The 15785-nt window shown below is 41.4% G+C and overlaps 1 protein-coding gene across 1 annotated transcript in view; it reads right to left on the bottom strand.

Annotated features, from left to right (window-relative positions):
• Positions 1 to 15785, bottom strand: part of UBXN2B (UBX domain protein 2B) — a 29923-nt gene that overhangs the window by 13163 nt on the left and 975 nt on the right. The window contains exons 2-7 of the mRNA XM_019542850.1: positions 14937 to 15039; positions 13974 to 14077; positions 11735 to 11806; positions 8965 to 9130; positions 7734 to 7820; positions 2093 to 2202 (exon numbers count right to left, since the gene is read on the bottom strand). Of these exons, the coding sequence (XP_019398395.1) occupies positions 2093 to 2202; positions 7734 to 7820; positions 8965 to 9130; positions 11735 to 11806; positions 13974 to 14077; positions 14937 to 15039 (642 nt within the window). The remainder of the gene's footprint in view (positions 1 to 2092; positions 2203 to 7733; positions 7821 to 8964; positions 9131 to 11734; positions 11807 to 13973; positions 14078 to 14936; positions 15040 to 15785) is intronic.

Raw genomic sequence — 15785 nt, 5'->3', positions numbered from 1 at the left:
GTCTGTATATGTCGGTCTTTTCAGCAGGGTTTTTGGGCACTTTTATCTAAAGCTGATTGAATCAGCTTTAGATAAAAGTAGCAAAACCCCCTGCTGAAGTGTTCAACCTATACAGAGGATGGGTGAGCCAAGTCCAACCAATGCAATGCCTCTTTTGGACACGCACTGTGCTTGAAGGGGCATGCTGAGCTTAAAAGCACCATTTTTCCCCCATGTCTCTAAGCAGCCTTTAGGCTCAAGAGCTCATCTAACACAGCTCCTAACTACAGTTGGTTCAAGAAAAGATACCACCAAAAGACATCAGCTTTAGGAAAGGACATTGAAACGGGACTAACTTGAGAGAAAGAAAATGGAATACTGAGACCAACTGGGCTGAAGATTCACTTGTTTGCATTTCCTCAGTAGTTTTAAGTAATGGATTTTTTTTTACCATGCAAGGGGACTGAACTCTGTAAGGTGAGTCAATGCTGCATTCCTAGCCTGGCTCATTCCACCTACGTATTCTTAAACTCTTGGAGCACGCATGGAGGATGCCTTGGTACAGCTTCACTGAGTTTGGCTCATGTGAATCAGTGTGAATATTCCTGTTCAGGATACCATGTAGATATAACCTAAGGGTCTGTCTGCACTAAGTTCTGAGTGAGACTGACTCACTGCTGATGAATAAGCCTTGCCCAATCACATGCCATGTGTGTGACAGAACATATGCAGTGGAAACAGCTTGGTGTGGCCCTGTGAGTATGTCCTGGAAGCATGAAAAGGTTCTCTGACCCTATCTTGTTTTAATATGGCCCTCCTAAAACAAGGAAAGTAAAGTGTTTACCCTATTACACCGTAGAGATTTCCTTTAATCCAATTGTATGCTGTTCAGCACAAATTCAGCAAGAAAATCAGTGTCCAAAGTCAATAGTTACATGACATCAGTTTACAAAAAACATAAGTACCTCACATTTTGAAAAATATTAGAGATAAGTAAAATGGCTAGAGTTTTCTTTTAAAGAACTAGGCCAAAAAAAATTGAACTACACAAAATTGGTATACATTTTATTTTGTAAGATGTAAAGATATGTACCAGCAGAAGCCACAAGCACAATGCCATGTGGTTATTCCCGCCTGGAACATATTTCTACATGTAAAGTAACCTCCACTGAGTAGTATGTAGAGCCATTATTGTGTCAGATAATGTTCACTAACACATAGACTTCTGAACTGTTGCAGGAATTTCTCACTGCTACTCTATCATAATAAATGGAATAGTCCCCCTATGACAGCATTTCCCAAACCTTGTGGGTTTCTGCCCCACTGTAAGAAAGGTGAACACTGCTGAATCCCCTATACTTCAGTTACAACCATTGCTTCATTCACCACTGATACTCTCATGCCCCCTACTTCAGCTGATGCTACTGCTTGCTCTTGACACCATGTACAGTGGCAGCAGCTGTACAGGGAGCACGATAGAAGCAGCAATAGTGACTGAAGTACAAGGGGGTGCAAGTGTGTGTGAAGCAGGAAGTTGACTACCTGTCTCCCCTAGGAACCTTCACTGCCTCCCCTGGGAGCATGCCCCATAATTTAGGAAACTGCCGTATAGAACAGTTCCATACTGTTGATTTACCTCCTTTAAAAACAATGAAGGACACAGAAAATTAAGAAAATGTACAGCATACACCATTATAAATATCAAGTTGTTAATACCTCATGATCCATTTTGAAGAGGTCCCTTTGACAAAATATACTCTATGCATGTGAATTATATTATATCTCTGACGCAACATCAGTCAATCCAATGTCATTTTCCATACCATTATTATTTATTTTAATACTCAATAGTTATCTTCTGAAAGAGGGTTAAAGATCACTAGTCATTTATTTTGTGTTTCCATAGCGTCTTGATTAAGAAACTGTGACCCTGGGTGGGGTCTGAATCTTGTAGTGACTTGGTTACAGGGCCAAGATAGATCTATAGTGGACACAACCCAGAAGACATAGGGAGACTAAAGCAGAGTAGCCATACAGCCCCAAGGGGCCATATTCTCTCTCTCCCTTCCACTGATAATATACACTTAGAAAAATAACCACTTTTACAACTTACCCCCTTTTAACAGACTCAAGAAACTGAGCATTTGTTGGGTCTGCATAGGATCGCAGCTCTCCATCATCTAAACTGAAACCATTCCTCCAAAGTTTTAGCAATATTTGAACCTATTAAACAAAGACAAATCATAGTAAAGAACTAAATCTGAAACACTGTGTGTATGTAGATCTCTCCCTCTATATATATCTACATATATTACAGAGAGAGAAAGAGATAGGCTAATACACTGACTCTAAAAATGTATTTTGTAGTCAAATATTACAACAGAGGGGCAACAAAATCTCCAAAGGACCACAGAGGTGGTTCCACAGGGTGAGAGGGAGAAGGGAAATGAAAACTACATTCAATTTTCAAAATGGGTCAGTCTCTCTTACTAACATCAGCACTGGGGCTGCAATTGAAATGATAAACTCTGTGGCAACAAGATGTGAGACTGATTGGCACCATCAATATTTACAATAACTCTTGATTCTTTTGTCAATGACAGTTACTAGATAAAACAAACACAGACAGAAAATATATGCTAGACTCGGTGGGTAGTGTTACTGCTTTCAAGATAGTGAATATTGTTCCTAGTGAATTTCAAACAAGAACTCCATAGCTCCTTGGACATTTCATCAATGATCAGAGGGGAAAGCAACAAGGGTGATGTTGTAGTGGGTGTTTGCTATAGACCACCAGACTAGGAGGATGAGGTAGATGAGACTTTTTTTCAGACAACTAGTAGAAGTTTCCAGATCACAGGCCCTGGTTCTCATGGGGGATTTCAATCACCTTGACATCTGCTGGGATGGCAATACAGTAGTGCAGAAGAATTCTAGGAAGTTTTTGGAGAGCGCTAGGACAACTTCCTGGTGCAAGAGAAACTAACTAGGGGCCAAGCTCTTCTTGACCTGCTGCTCACAAACAGGGAAGAATTGCTGTGGGACGTGGAAGTGGATAGCAACTTGGGCAGCAGTAACCACGAGATGATCCTAACAAAAGGAAGAAAGAAGAGCAGCGGAGTATGGCCCCTAAACTTCATAAAAGTAGATTTTGACTCCCTCAGGGACCTGTTGGTCAGGATCCCCTTGGAAACTAGGTTGAGGGGGAAAATGAGTTCAGGTGAGCTGGTTGTATTTTAAAAAAACCTTACTGAGGGAACAAACCATGCCAATGTGCAGGAAGAACTGCAACTGTGGCAAGTGACCAGCTTGGCTTAGCAGAGACTGCTTTGGTGAGCTTAACCACAAAATGGAAGCTTACAGGAAGTGGAAGCTTGGAGAGATGACTGTTGGCTTAGGGAGGAGTATAAGTATTGCTCAGGCATGCAAAGATGGAATCAGGAAGGCCAAAGTGCAATTGGAATTGCAGATAACAAGGGACATGAAGGGTAACAAGAAGTGTTTCTCAAGTATATTAGCAACAAGTGGCTGGTCAGGGAAAGCATGGGTCCCTTACTGAGTGGGGAAGGCAACACAGTGACAGATGAGGAGGAAAAGACTGAAGTACTCAATGCCTTTTTCACCTCAGTCTTCACAGGAAAGGTCAGCTCCCAGACTACTGCATTAGGCAACACAGTTTGGGGAGGTGACCAGCCAACAGTGGTGAAAGAACAGGTTAGGGACTATTTAGAAAAGCTGGATGTGTAGAAGTTCATGGGGCCAGATGCAAACAAATGCATCTGAGGGTGCTTAAGGAGTTGGCTGATGTGATTACAGAGCCGCTGGCTGTTATCTTTGAAAACTTGCAGTGATTGGGGGAGGTCCCAGACAATTGGAAAAGGACAAATATAGTGCCCATCTTTAAGAAAGAGTAGGAGGAGGATCCAGGTAACTACAGATCGATCAGATTCACCACAATCCCCAGAAAAATCATGGAATCCATTTCTGAGCACTCAGAGGAAAAGCAAGTGATCAGGAAAGGTCAGAACAGTCACCAAGGGCAAGTCAAGCCTGGTCAACCTGATTGCCTTCTATGAGATAACTGGCTCTGTGGATGCAGGGAAAACAGTAGACATGATCTACCTTAACTTCAGCAAGTCTTTTGATACCATCTCCCACAGCATTCTTGCAAGCAAGCTGAGGAAGTATGGGTTGGATTAATGAACTACAAGGTGGAAAGGAACCTGGCTGGACTGTCATGCTGAATGGGTAGTAATAAGTGGCTCCATGTATAGCTGGCAGCTGGTATCAAGTAGAATGCCCCAGGGGTCAGTCCTAGAGCCAATTTTGTTCAATACCGTCATCTGGAAGATGGGATGGATTGCACACTCAGCAAATTTGTTGATGACACCAAGATGGGGGAAGTTGTAGATACACTGGAGGATAGGGCTAGGATTCGGAGTGACATAGACAAATTGAAGGATTAAGCTAAAAGAAATCTCATGAGGTTCAATAAGGACAAGTGCAAAGTCCTGCACTTAGGATGGAAGAAACCCATGTATCACTATGGGCTTGGGACCAACTGGCTAAGCAGCAGCTCTGCAGAAAAGGACCTGGGAGATACAGTAGACAATAAGGTGGATATGAGAGTCAGCAGTGTGCTCTTGTTGCCAAGAAGGGTAACAGCGTACTGGGCTGCATTAGTAGGAGTATTGCTAGTACATCTACGGAAGCAGTTATTCCCTTTTCTGCACTGGTGAGGCCACATCTGGAGTACTGTTTCCAGTTTTGGGTCCCCCACTACAAAAAGGATGTGGACAAGTTAGAGACAGTCCAGCGGAGGAAAATGCAAAGAGTTAGGGGGTGGGTAACATGACTTCTGAGGAGAAGTTGAGGGAACTGGGCTTATTTAGTCTGCAGAGGAGAAGACTGAAAATGAATTTGATAGCAGCCTTCAACTACCTGAAGGGGGCTTACAAAGATGTATCTAGACTGTTCTCAGTGGTGACAGATGACAGAATAAGGAGGAATGGCAAGGGAGATTTAGACTGGATATTAGGGAAACCTCTCACTAGGAGGGTGGGAAAGCACTGAAACAGGTTACCTAAAGAGGTGGTGGAATCTCCATCCTTGGAGATTTTAAAGGCCCCACTAGACAAAGCCCTGGCTGGAATGATCTATTTGCAGATGGTCCTGCTTTGAGCAGGAGGTTGAACTAGATGACCTCCTGAGGTCCCTTCTAATCCTAATTTTCTCTGATTCTATCACTTCAGAGGAGCTATTCTTAAATATGAAGTTGTAGAACAAGCAATCACCCACAGGCAGGACTGTGTTAAATGTGTGCTCAGTAGAGACTCTAGGTTCTTTTTCTAGCTTTTAAAACTCATTAAAAGACACAGGGGTTAACTGCTTTGTTTATCCCTTCAGCTCACCTTTATCTCTCTCAGAAATACCTCTTTGTTTTCTGCCACTTTCCCTATACTTTGTAATTAAATGACTTTATTCCCTTCTGTTTCATAACACTGCAAATCCATTCAAAGCATCTGACAAACTAAGATGTAGTCTACAACAGCTCATGACTCTGTGAATAAGTTAGTATATAATATGCCACCCTGCCCAGCTTTCTGCCTACCTTCAGTCTAACACAGCTAACTACTACTCTCTCTATAATGGAAGAAGGCACATGAAAGTGACATCTTAAAATCTAATTCATACAGAAAAGCAAAAGCTTTCATCAGTATTTGATGCTTATGACTCTCTGAATGAGTTAGTCTCTAAGGTACCACCTTGCCCTGTCTTTGTCCTCACTTTATACTAGCACCACATTCTCTTGAAATATAACAAAGAAAGAGAAGAAATTCAAAACTCTATGCAGTTTGCAAGCTTAGGAGATGGGAAAAAGTAAAATCATCCCTTGTACAAAAAAGAAAAAGAAAAGGCAAAATTCATTTATTTATAGAGAAAATGAGACAGTATTGGAGCATTCAAGAAGGTAAACTAAGCATATCAGAAGTGGGGAACAGACGAATGAAGATTAGGAACACAGAAGCTGATCTGTGAAGTAATTTGCATAGAGATAATAATTGAAGTCATGTGAGGCTATCTACAGCTCTGCAGAGGAGGGGACCTAGGCCAAAACTTGAAGGATACCAATAGAAAAAAATATGTTCTAATTTTAATGTAGCTCTACTGATGTCAAAGTGAATTTTACTATTTTTATTGTATTCAGAGCCCTAACAGGTTTCTTCAGTGTCAAAATAGTTTTTAATTTTCTTCTCTCTTCTCTTCTTAGTATTGCTGCTAGAGAAGCACTCCAAGTTTTGTTTTCCATTTTGAGTGGAATGTAATAAGTAATTCTTTTGATTCAGTCACAGTTGTGCAAGGCAACCATAAGGCTTTCACAGCTGAGGCTGAAAATCAACCCTGGTATTGGAACCTTTTATTATTGGTTTTAAGCACTGGTATCGAGGAACCTGTCTTATTCTCATAGTGCAGATCATTTGCAAGTTTGATAGTGAAAGAAAAACTCAGTACACTTGATACAGCAACTGGCATACAATAAACAAATATTATGGATTACAGCTTTTCATTAAATCAATTAATAAAAAATGCCATTTCAGGGAGGCTAAATTATTTGAGATCTTGGGATGAAACTTGGTGGATAATTTCGGCTGAAATTAAATGGACAAAGTATATCAGAATAATTCATTCTGGCACTTTATTTTTGACATACCTCATAAAAATAATAGGAAACAAGGAGTCACATTCACAGAATAGCTGAGAAGAAGGAACTCAAGGCTGGTCTCCCCAGCCTGTATCCAGTTGCCCAGTGATTAGGGCATAGGATACTTGTGTTCAATTTGCAGTTATTCCTAAAGTGTTCTGAACCAAAGTCTCTGACCTCCCAGAAACCAGAGAATGAGTAATACTCTAGTATAGTGGCTAGGATACTTGCTTGGAAGGTGGGGGGAATGGTTCTAATCCCTACTGAGTTAGACAAAGAGTCTATCTGATCTACATGATTTCCCACCTCCCCCCACCTCCTAGTCACTATCTGTCTAACTGTCATCATCTGGCACCACAGGCTGTTTAAATATTCCTTGTCAGGTGGGAAAGCATCAGGTGGGTAAGACAGATAGAGAACAATACATGGATGGCTTTATAGCCTGGGGGTAGGACACTATCTTGGAAAGTATTCGATTCCCCATGGACAAAAGAAAGATTAGATCATATATATAGAGGTACATACATACATACATATAGAACATATATATGTATTTTTTCCCCTACCCTAAATTGGGCTTAAACTTATTCCAGCTGAATAGTTATTTTCCAGCAAAACAGGAGCCTTAGCAAGGGTCTTACATGGTTAGTTGGTATTAGACAGTATTTTCCAAGTTTATGAAATGCATTTTTTGTTTCTCATGAAATATAACAGATATAATTACATTTTATGACTTGTTATGATAATTACAGGTTATGACAAAGTACTCACATTAATGCAACCTTTCTTGTGACAAAGCTAGATGTAGTCTGACAACTGCTTTCACCAACAAATCTTTTCTCTACCAACATTTATACACCCCATCATCTACATATTTTTGTATGTGCAGATGCTTTGACTCAAATAAATTATGCTTAATATGTATGATGTTCTATAACTACTGCTTGTAAACAAAACTAAAGCAACAGTTTGACAACTTGAGGTTCAAACACTGCTAACCAGAGATCTCTGTCTACCTGTAATGTTTTCTTCTATTCAGCTTTTTACTCACATCTTGACCATGTTGATTTTCACCATATATGTATTCAGAACGCTTAAATGATGAGTCACCCAATCTGTATCCGCCACCAGAAAATGACTGTTAAAAGTATTTCAAAGAAAGGGAATTAAAAATATGCAGAACAACCTAAGCAGATACAGAAAACAGTTTATAGAAGTATTTAGTTCTGAGAGCATATAAATTAGAATACATATGTTTCTTTTTCTGAGGTAAAGAAGCAAAAACAACATTCCTTACACCTTTTAATTAGCCAAATAGGCACAGTAATTATAACAAGGCTAAGCTATTTTTGCACTACAAGATGTTAAATAGGGAAAACTGAACATTTTCAGACGTTAATGGTAGAATTCAATTAGTTTGGCAAAAAGACTAATTGATTAGGTTTTTATTAAACTTAATTAAAAATAAATCAACCATAATCCAAGTTCAGGGAAATTAAAACATCTGACAACTAATCTAAAACTGGCTTTACTGGCTTTATAATTATGAGTAATAGATTTAAGTGTATACAAGCCAATAGTGTCTTCATAACATCTTCTGATTTTCATTAAAGATGCACTTTTATTTAATTAATTTTTTTATGATCAGATGCAGTTAATTTAAGGACCTATACATTCTAATATTATAAAAGCCTAAGTCTATCTGTCCATAATGCTTTATTTGTACTCTGACTGGCTGTCTTGGCAGCCAGAGTGCCCTACACAGATAGAGACAGGCAGTGGAGCATCGCCATGACAGTGGGGACTGAGTGGCTGGAGGGGAAGCGGTGGGGAGCAACCCTGGCTCTGGCCCAAAGTGGCAAGGGGAGGGGCAGTGGGGAATGGCCCCAATCCCGGCTCTACCCTGAAGCAGCGGGGAGGGGGAGGAGGAGGAGAGGGGGGAAAACAGCCTGGCCCTGGTCCCGGCCCTGGCCCGAAGCAGCAGGGTGGATTGCTGGGGGGAACAGCCCCAGCCCAAAGCGGCAGCAGGGAATGGCCCAGGCCCCAGCCCCAAACAGTGGGGGGAGGCAGAGAACGGCTTAGACCCCAGCCCCAGCCCAAAGTGGCAGGGGGGAGAGGGAGAACAGCCCTGGCCCCAGCCTGAGATAGGGGGTGGGGGAAGGGATGCAGGTCTCTGTCCTTACCCGCCCCACCCCCATCATTCTTGATGGGCAATTGGCTAGGAACTATATAAGAAAATTAGTATTATATTAACACCTCTTCTATTGCTCTTTTATTCTTACCTTGGCTTTATTGAAATCACCTGAGGCTCTTGTGGCTTCATCCAATGGAACTGCCCCATGTTCTTTTGCTTCTTTGAAAAGTTCATTAACAATTTTACCAGGTTTCTTATTATGAGAAGGCCCAGCAATCTGTAGTCCGCCATATTCTGAGTCACCTGAGTAAAATCTTTAAACAGTAACATTAATGAGTGACAACATTTTATATGAGGGAACTCAACTTTTTTAAATTAAAAAAAATTAGTAAATAAATGGAGCCAAATTTGGGTACAAAAGGGTTCCATCGAGTTCTCACTTTTCAGTATTTCTAGGTCACGCTGTTCCAAAGGCATTCCACTAATGGAACACAAATAGATCTCTAATTAGGAAGCAAAGCAATCTGCTTTAGTGAACGAAGCCCTAAAATCATGATGGATTTATGCATCTTCTGTAGATTCTGCATGGAAAGAAAAGTCCTGTGCAAGCACTAAGATTTGTCAGAAAATAGATGGAAACTTATTAGTGCCTTTAGAGCAGGGGAGGGTAATTATTTCAGGTGGAGGGCTGCTTACCCAGTTCTGGCAAGCTATCAAGGGCTGCATGGGTAGCTTCGCCCCTTGACAGGTGCCCTGCCTCCAGTCACCATCTTGGGACCAATGTCTCAGGGTCAATGCTGGAGGGCAGGGCTGGGGGGCAGAAGGCACAAGAAGGGCATCCTGCCATGTATCCCTGCCCTCATTTTGTTTTGAGAAGGCAGAGGCACCCCCACATAGGCTGTGAGTGGCTGCAGCATGGGGCAGGCCACTTTTCCTGTGATCAGCACCAACTTGTAACCTGCCCCTGCTGCCAGCCTGGGCCCTGTGCCGGCTCCAGGCTCACTCATCGGGGCTGCACCATGGTGGCAGCAGCTATGCACCCCTGCTTGTCGCACCGGACAGTGTTTGCCACTGCCGTCTCTGGCCTGCCCAGCACACGAGCTCTGGGTGGCCAGCAGCAGCAAACACTGCCTGGCGCGGCGAGCGGGGGGGAGGCCGCAGCTGCTGCCGCCATGCACAGTCTCGACAGCTGAACCCAGAGCCGGTGTGGGGCCCAGACTGGCAGTGGGGCTGGGTTACAAGCTGGTGCTGAGCAGGGGGAAAAGCGGCCCCTTCCCCGCCCCATGCCAGGTGCCCCGTGCTGCAGCCGCCTGCAGCCCCTGTGAGGCTGCTCAGGACAGCCCTGCGCGGGCTGTAAGTGGCTGCAGCAGAGCCACAGGGTGGGCAAGGGGCCACTTTTCCCCATACTTAGCTTTTTCCTTGGCTGCTTCCCTGCCCGCCCCCTCCCCCCAAGGTTCCGGCGCGGTGCAGCCACGTGGTCCCAGGCCAGAAGCCCCTGCTGGAGCTTACGGCTGGGGGTGGTGGGGGGGCGAGGCTGGGCGGGCCCTGCTGTTGTGGGAGCCTGCTGGGCTTCCCCTGGGTCCTACTGCCCCTGGGTCCTGACATTTTTTACAGGAAACAAAGACAGAGATATATTCATTTTCTAAATTTTTTAGGGGCCTTGAAGGCTGGATAGAATGGCCTCGTGGGCCGGATCTGGCCTGCAGGCTATATTTTGCCTACCCCTACTTTAGAGAGTGATTATACAACTGTATAAAGAAAAATCTGCACAGTGCCAGAATTTGGCCCTGTCAGTCTAAGATCCATTTTTCTTGTAATGCTAATAACTACACTGTTAACAAAATATTTATTACAATTAAGTACATTTTGGAATCTACAGTAACTTTACCGAACGCCACTGGGTTAAAAAAAAGAAAATAAACTTCTAGGTTTGCTTTTGTTGGAAGCTCATTTCTAGTTAATGAAAAGACAATCATTTAACATTACTTATTGGCTTAACTATCTGTAATTAAAAGTTGTAAGCCAGTTGGATAGTAGTATGAAAAGGCTTTAAGTGGTTAAGCCTAAAATGCACTTAAATACTATTGAGATGGATGCTATACAAATTCCTTATATGGATATGACAAACTTCCAGGCTTAGAAGGCTTTGATTCCTGATCCAATAGATTTAGTTTTAAAAAGTTAAAAAAAAAGAAACATTCTTCCTACCCTCCTTGGATTTAATTACTTGAGGGTAGAACAGAAAGTGAATCAATTTAGGGTAAAAAGAGATGGGAGGAGGTGTGGAAATTAATTCACTCCTGTTAGTTATGACAACAAAAATGATTCCACTATTTTAAGACAAATAACTTCAAATAAGGGTGATATAAATAATCCAATTAATTTTAATATTAACTTAGCATGCTGAACACAAAAATACAATTAAGTTATCAGAGGAAAGATTCTCATAATTAAAGATAAAAAGAATACACAGGTAAGAGGTGAAGTGAGAAGGCAAACTATGACAAAAGCTGTGACAGAGAGAGAAACAGATTCATCAAGAAGGATTTGAGTTACAGAGAAACTTGCACTTGTCAAAACAGGAGAACTCAAGAAAGTTAAAGCAAATTAACGAAAGTAATAAAGTCAATGTATTTAAGTTACATAGTGCTTTAACTCTTCTCTTTCCTTGACCCTATGGAAACAATGGTGCCTAAATCAGCCTTATACTGCTGTAGCTAAATTAGCAAAATGTGGCTATGCTACAACAATCTAAAGTTAATACTTTCATTTTCAGTTTCTATTAGAACAGAGCCATTATGAAGAAAGAAAATGTGTGTTGGGAGTGGGGGGGTTGGGGGGATGCATGCATGAAAGAAAAAAACCTTTAAAATTCTTTTCACAACTGTTACAGGTGAATACATTTTTATGCTTCATACCTTTGGTTTTCTTTGTCATCACTCATGCTTCTTTCTGGTTTTCTCAAGCTTCTGAAAGAGTCAATTTTAAGACTGCCAATACATAAAAAATGTAATTATAAACATGATTAGTTGCTGATTAGTGAACAATTCATCCATGGCAACAAATATTTTCCATCTTGTGACTTTCCAGACTTCTGCTTCATGTAAAATAGATTAAATAAATCCTCAGAGCACAACCTGAACACTACAAACATAGCCAGTCTCTACCCAAAAGTACTTAGAAGCAGTAGTTTCCCCTCTGCCCTTCTGTTTACGTATATTCAAAAATATACTTAAAAAGTCAAAATTGTAAAGCCTTATACTGACAATAAAATTCTGATAATGGATTTTCAAATATTTTAATGCAAGTAACTCAGGCACTACATCAGTTTAAAGTCCACAGACCAGGTCTTTCTTTCATGTAAACTATCATAGCTCCAATTGATTTTAGAGGTGAAACTGAGATTCTATATTAGCTGAAAACCTGTTAATTTATATAACAAAGTCCTTTTAGCTTCACAGCTAGAGAAAGCATGGCATACATCCCTTGACCCCAAAGGGCTCATTGCAGGCCATATATAGACCACAGGAACCCTTGTGTGCTGGATCCAGACTTGCCTCCAGTGGCAGGGCAAGTAGTGTCAGGGCGTGACAAGGGTTAATGCAAGTATCATTTGTCCCTTTATTACCAACACACAGGTCCCCACTGGGTTGCTGGAATCTGGCAACATCCCACTTAGGAATTTGCAGACCCTCCAAGAGCCCCACAGTCCAGATAATATGGCTCTGCAGGTGACACCCCTGGACTAAAATATATTTAAAGAAGGAATTCCTTACATTAAAGGGCATCCTTGAAAAGGCATCCTGCCAAGAGATCAGAGTCCCAGTATGTGGTTGCCAATAAAAAGCAGGAGTCTGCCCATATTTACCAAAGTAAGTATTTAAAATACTATTCTAGTTTTTCCTTTGCTTAGAAGTGAGAATTATAATTTAGCAGTATTGACAACTAATGTTTAATAGTAATCTCTATAGATAACTATCCAGCCTGGACAGGTATTCTCAATTAGACAGTTACTCCAGAGCCCAACATTGTGCCAAATTTCATTTTTTTTCCCCAGAGAACCCTGTGGACAAATGGAAGCTATTTTCCAAATGCAAAAACTCTCTGTTGGCATACACCTGTTTTCGTTATTGAGATACACACAGATAGCCTTACTTGAGGTGGTATAATTGAAGAGTTACACAAACCTTATTTTGGTTCTTATCCCATACTAAATCCAGATAAATATATATTTTTAAAGAAAACACAATTTATTTATTAATAAATTAAAATTATATTGCTTTTATTTTTACTTAATTTTAAATGTGGCAGGATTATTTTTGTATTCTAACCACTTCTTTCTAGTTAGAAGCTCTGCTTTGTTCCTCCAGTCACTTCTCAGCATCTGATGAAGTAAGCTGCTACTTATGAAAGCTTATGCATCTCTGATTTAGGTGTAAATCTACCCTGCGTTCTGCCCGATTTCAGACTAAAAAGGCTAAATATCCTTCTCACAGAAAACCTTTGAGAAGGCTGAGAGTTTCTAAATATTCTGTTTTGTGAACTCTAAACACTGAAAGTCAAATTCTTGCTGGCTATATGCCCTTAAAAAGCCTCCATCCAAGAAAAAAAAAGAAAGTTATATTCAGTTTCTTCAGACATATAGGGGTTGTCCATCCAGGTTCTTTAGTCTTGATAAGAACCGTAGAGGACATTTGCCAGATGGCAGCTTCTGAGACTTATTTTTGGAAAGGATTCCATGACCAAACTTGCTGCATCTTATATTGATGCAAGCACCATGGTTTCCTAACATAGAAAAGATGTGGATTGTTCCTGGTCCTAAAAAAAGTTCACCAAGAAATTGAGAGAGAGACAGATACTTCTGCACCTAACAGAGTGGTTTGGAATACTTGCAGTTTAAAGAACAGTTGATAAATTATTATGTGCTAAAAGATATTCCTAAGAAGAACTTACATATTGTAGTGATCCACTCTTCATGTCTCTACATAATAATAGCATTTTTAAACAAGCTGTGCTATATAATATTCTACTCTTTCACATCAAATATAAGAAAATTGTGACAACAGCAAGGTTGGTGAACTAAAGCAAATATTTCATATTTCACATGAACAAACACTTGAATAAATAAATAATAACGAAAAGCAAAGTACTTCTTACCTCTGAACAGGTACTATTGGATTATTGACCAGGATAGCTGTTGGTCTGTCAGAATGGGATGATTGACTTTTAACTTCATCCTGATACAATCCTGCCAAGGCCAACTATAAGAAACACCAATGTTTTTTTAGAAAGTCTTTAACGTTAGAAGTGTAAACTGCACAAAGAACACAGGATTAAACATAACTAATACAATGTGTGCACCTCAGTGATATAGGACAACCAACATTAATATGAAAGAAATAAATGATTTGTAAACTGATGTTCTTGATTTTGTGTCTCTGTGCTCCAAAATAAACAAGCTTGCACTTAGTTACACATTAGAAAACACACAAGTCTGAAGTACTTAAAAATGTCAGGACTACCTTGGATTCAGAATGACTTGAGACTTAATACAGAAGCATCAGTTCAGGATTCGTTATTGATACAGGTTACGATAAACAAAGAGGTTTTGTACTCATGCCAAACAAGAGGCCACTTTACTTCTGATAAAGCTCACGAGCAGAATAACTTTGAATTTATTTCTTTAGCTCTTGCATAAAATACTAACAAGGAAACATAGCTCCAAATCGGCAAAGTACTTAATCCTATGTTTAATGCATCTTCAGCACATGATTAAAATCACAGGCCCAAAAAACAAGGCTGCCAATCCCTTTATTGAAGGTTCTCTTCATGAGTAGCCATAGGTGCTGCCTTTTCTCTGACAGATTCAGTTTTAAAAGAATCTGTGGGAGGCATACTAAATATGCCATTTTTGATAGCTCATCTGTTACTGTATTTAACACTATTTACTCAGTTTAAAAAAAATATTAAGATTTCGTTTTCCAACACACAGTTCGGTTTTACATTTCTCTAGATACACAAATGGTGCTAAAATGTCATCATGCTCACTGCCGGAGGCCCCGTACAGCGGTAATTCAGGTACTACTCGGTTCACAAAAGCTACCACTGCAATAAGACCACCGTCATCTGCTCTTTACCAGGTGGGGTCCGTGGCACTCGCTGCATTCCAATTATCTCAGCAGTGAGCCAGGCATTTTCCAGGAAAGCAGTGAAGAACTGAAGGCTATTAACAAAGTCACAAATTTGTCACCAGGCCAAGCTCACATCGCATGTGCATGCCACTGAGCTGCACAGGGGGCCAAAGGTTGTCTTCTCTCAGAAGCCAATGAAAAAAACACCTGCTCAAAAAATCCCTGCTGGTATTTAACCAACAAGCTGGTGACACATTGCAAAGAATGCAAACAGAGAATCAGCGTTTGAATTACACTTGAACTTGGGGGGGTGGGGGGGAAGTGGTGCAAAAAAAAAATTGGGCTATCACAATGCCCTAATAAAATCAGAGAGCCCCTGGTTACGATTTTCAAATCTTATAGGAGGGCACTTGTCTCTTACAGGGGGCTCACTTCCCAGCTCTCCTGCAACTTGAACCCTGCATAAAACTACTGGTGCAGAGTTGATTTTCTGCATGGAAGTACTTGTTCCTCCTGCCGGGGAGACCTAGGTCCCTCGCCTCCTCCAAAAGGGAGGCAGAGGCTGTATGCAGGGTCCCCTCAGCCGTGAGAGGCAACCCGAGTCCCTTGTACCCTGGTTCTCACCCAGGGCAGCCTGGAGGTCCTGCCGGGGGTAATGCCGCTGGGCACCCAAAGGTGATACAGGGGATAAACCCAAGCCGAGCTCCTTCCTGTGCCGGGCGGGCCGCTCTGGAGCCACAGCCCACGTGAAAACTGGGAGCCGGCGCTTCCCGCGGGGTCTCGGCTGCAGCCGGAGCCCGGGAAGCGCCGGGCTCGCAACAGGGCTCCGGCAGGGCGC

This window comes from Crocodylus porosus, unplaced genomic scaffold (genome assembly GCF_001723895.1).
Source record: "Crocodylus porosus isolate Cpor-Errol unplaced genomic scaffold, CroPor_comp1, whole genome shotgun sequence".
NCBI lineage: Eukaryota > Metazoa > Chordata > Crocodylia > Crocodylidae > Crocodylus > Crocodylus porosus.
This window is presented reverse-complemented; position numbering and strand designations above follow the sequence as displayed.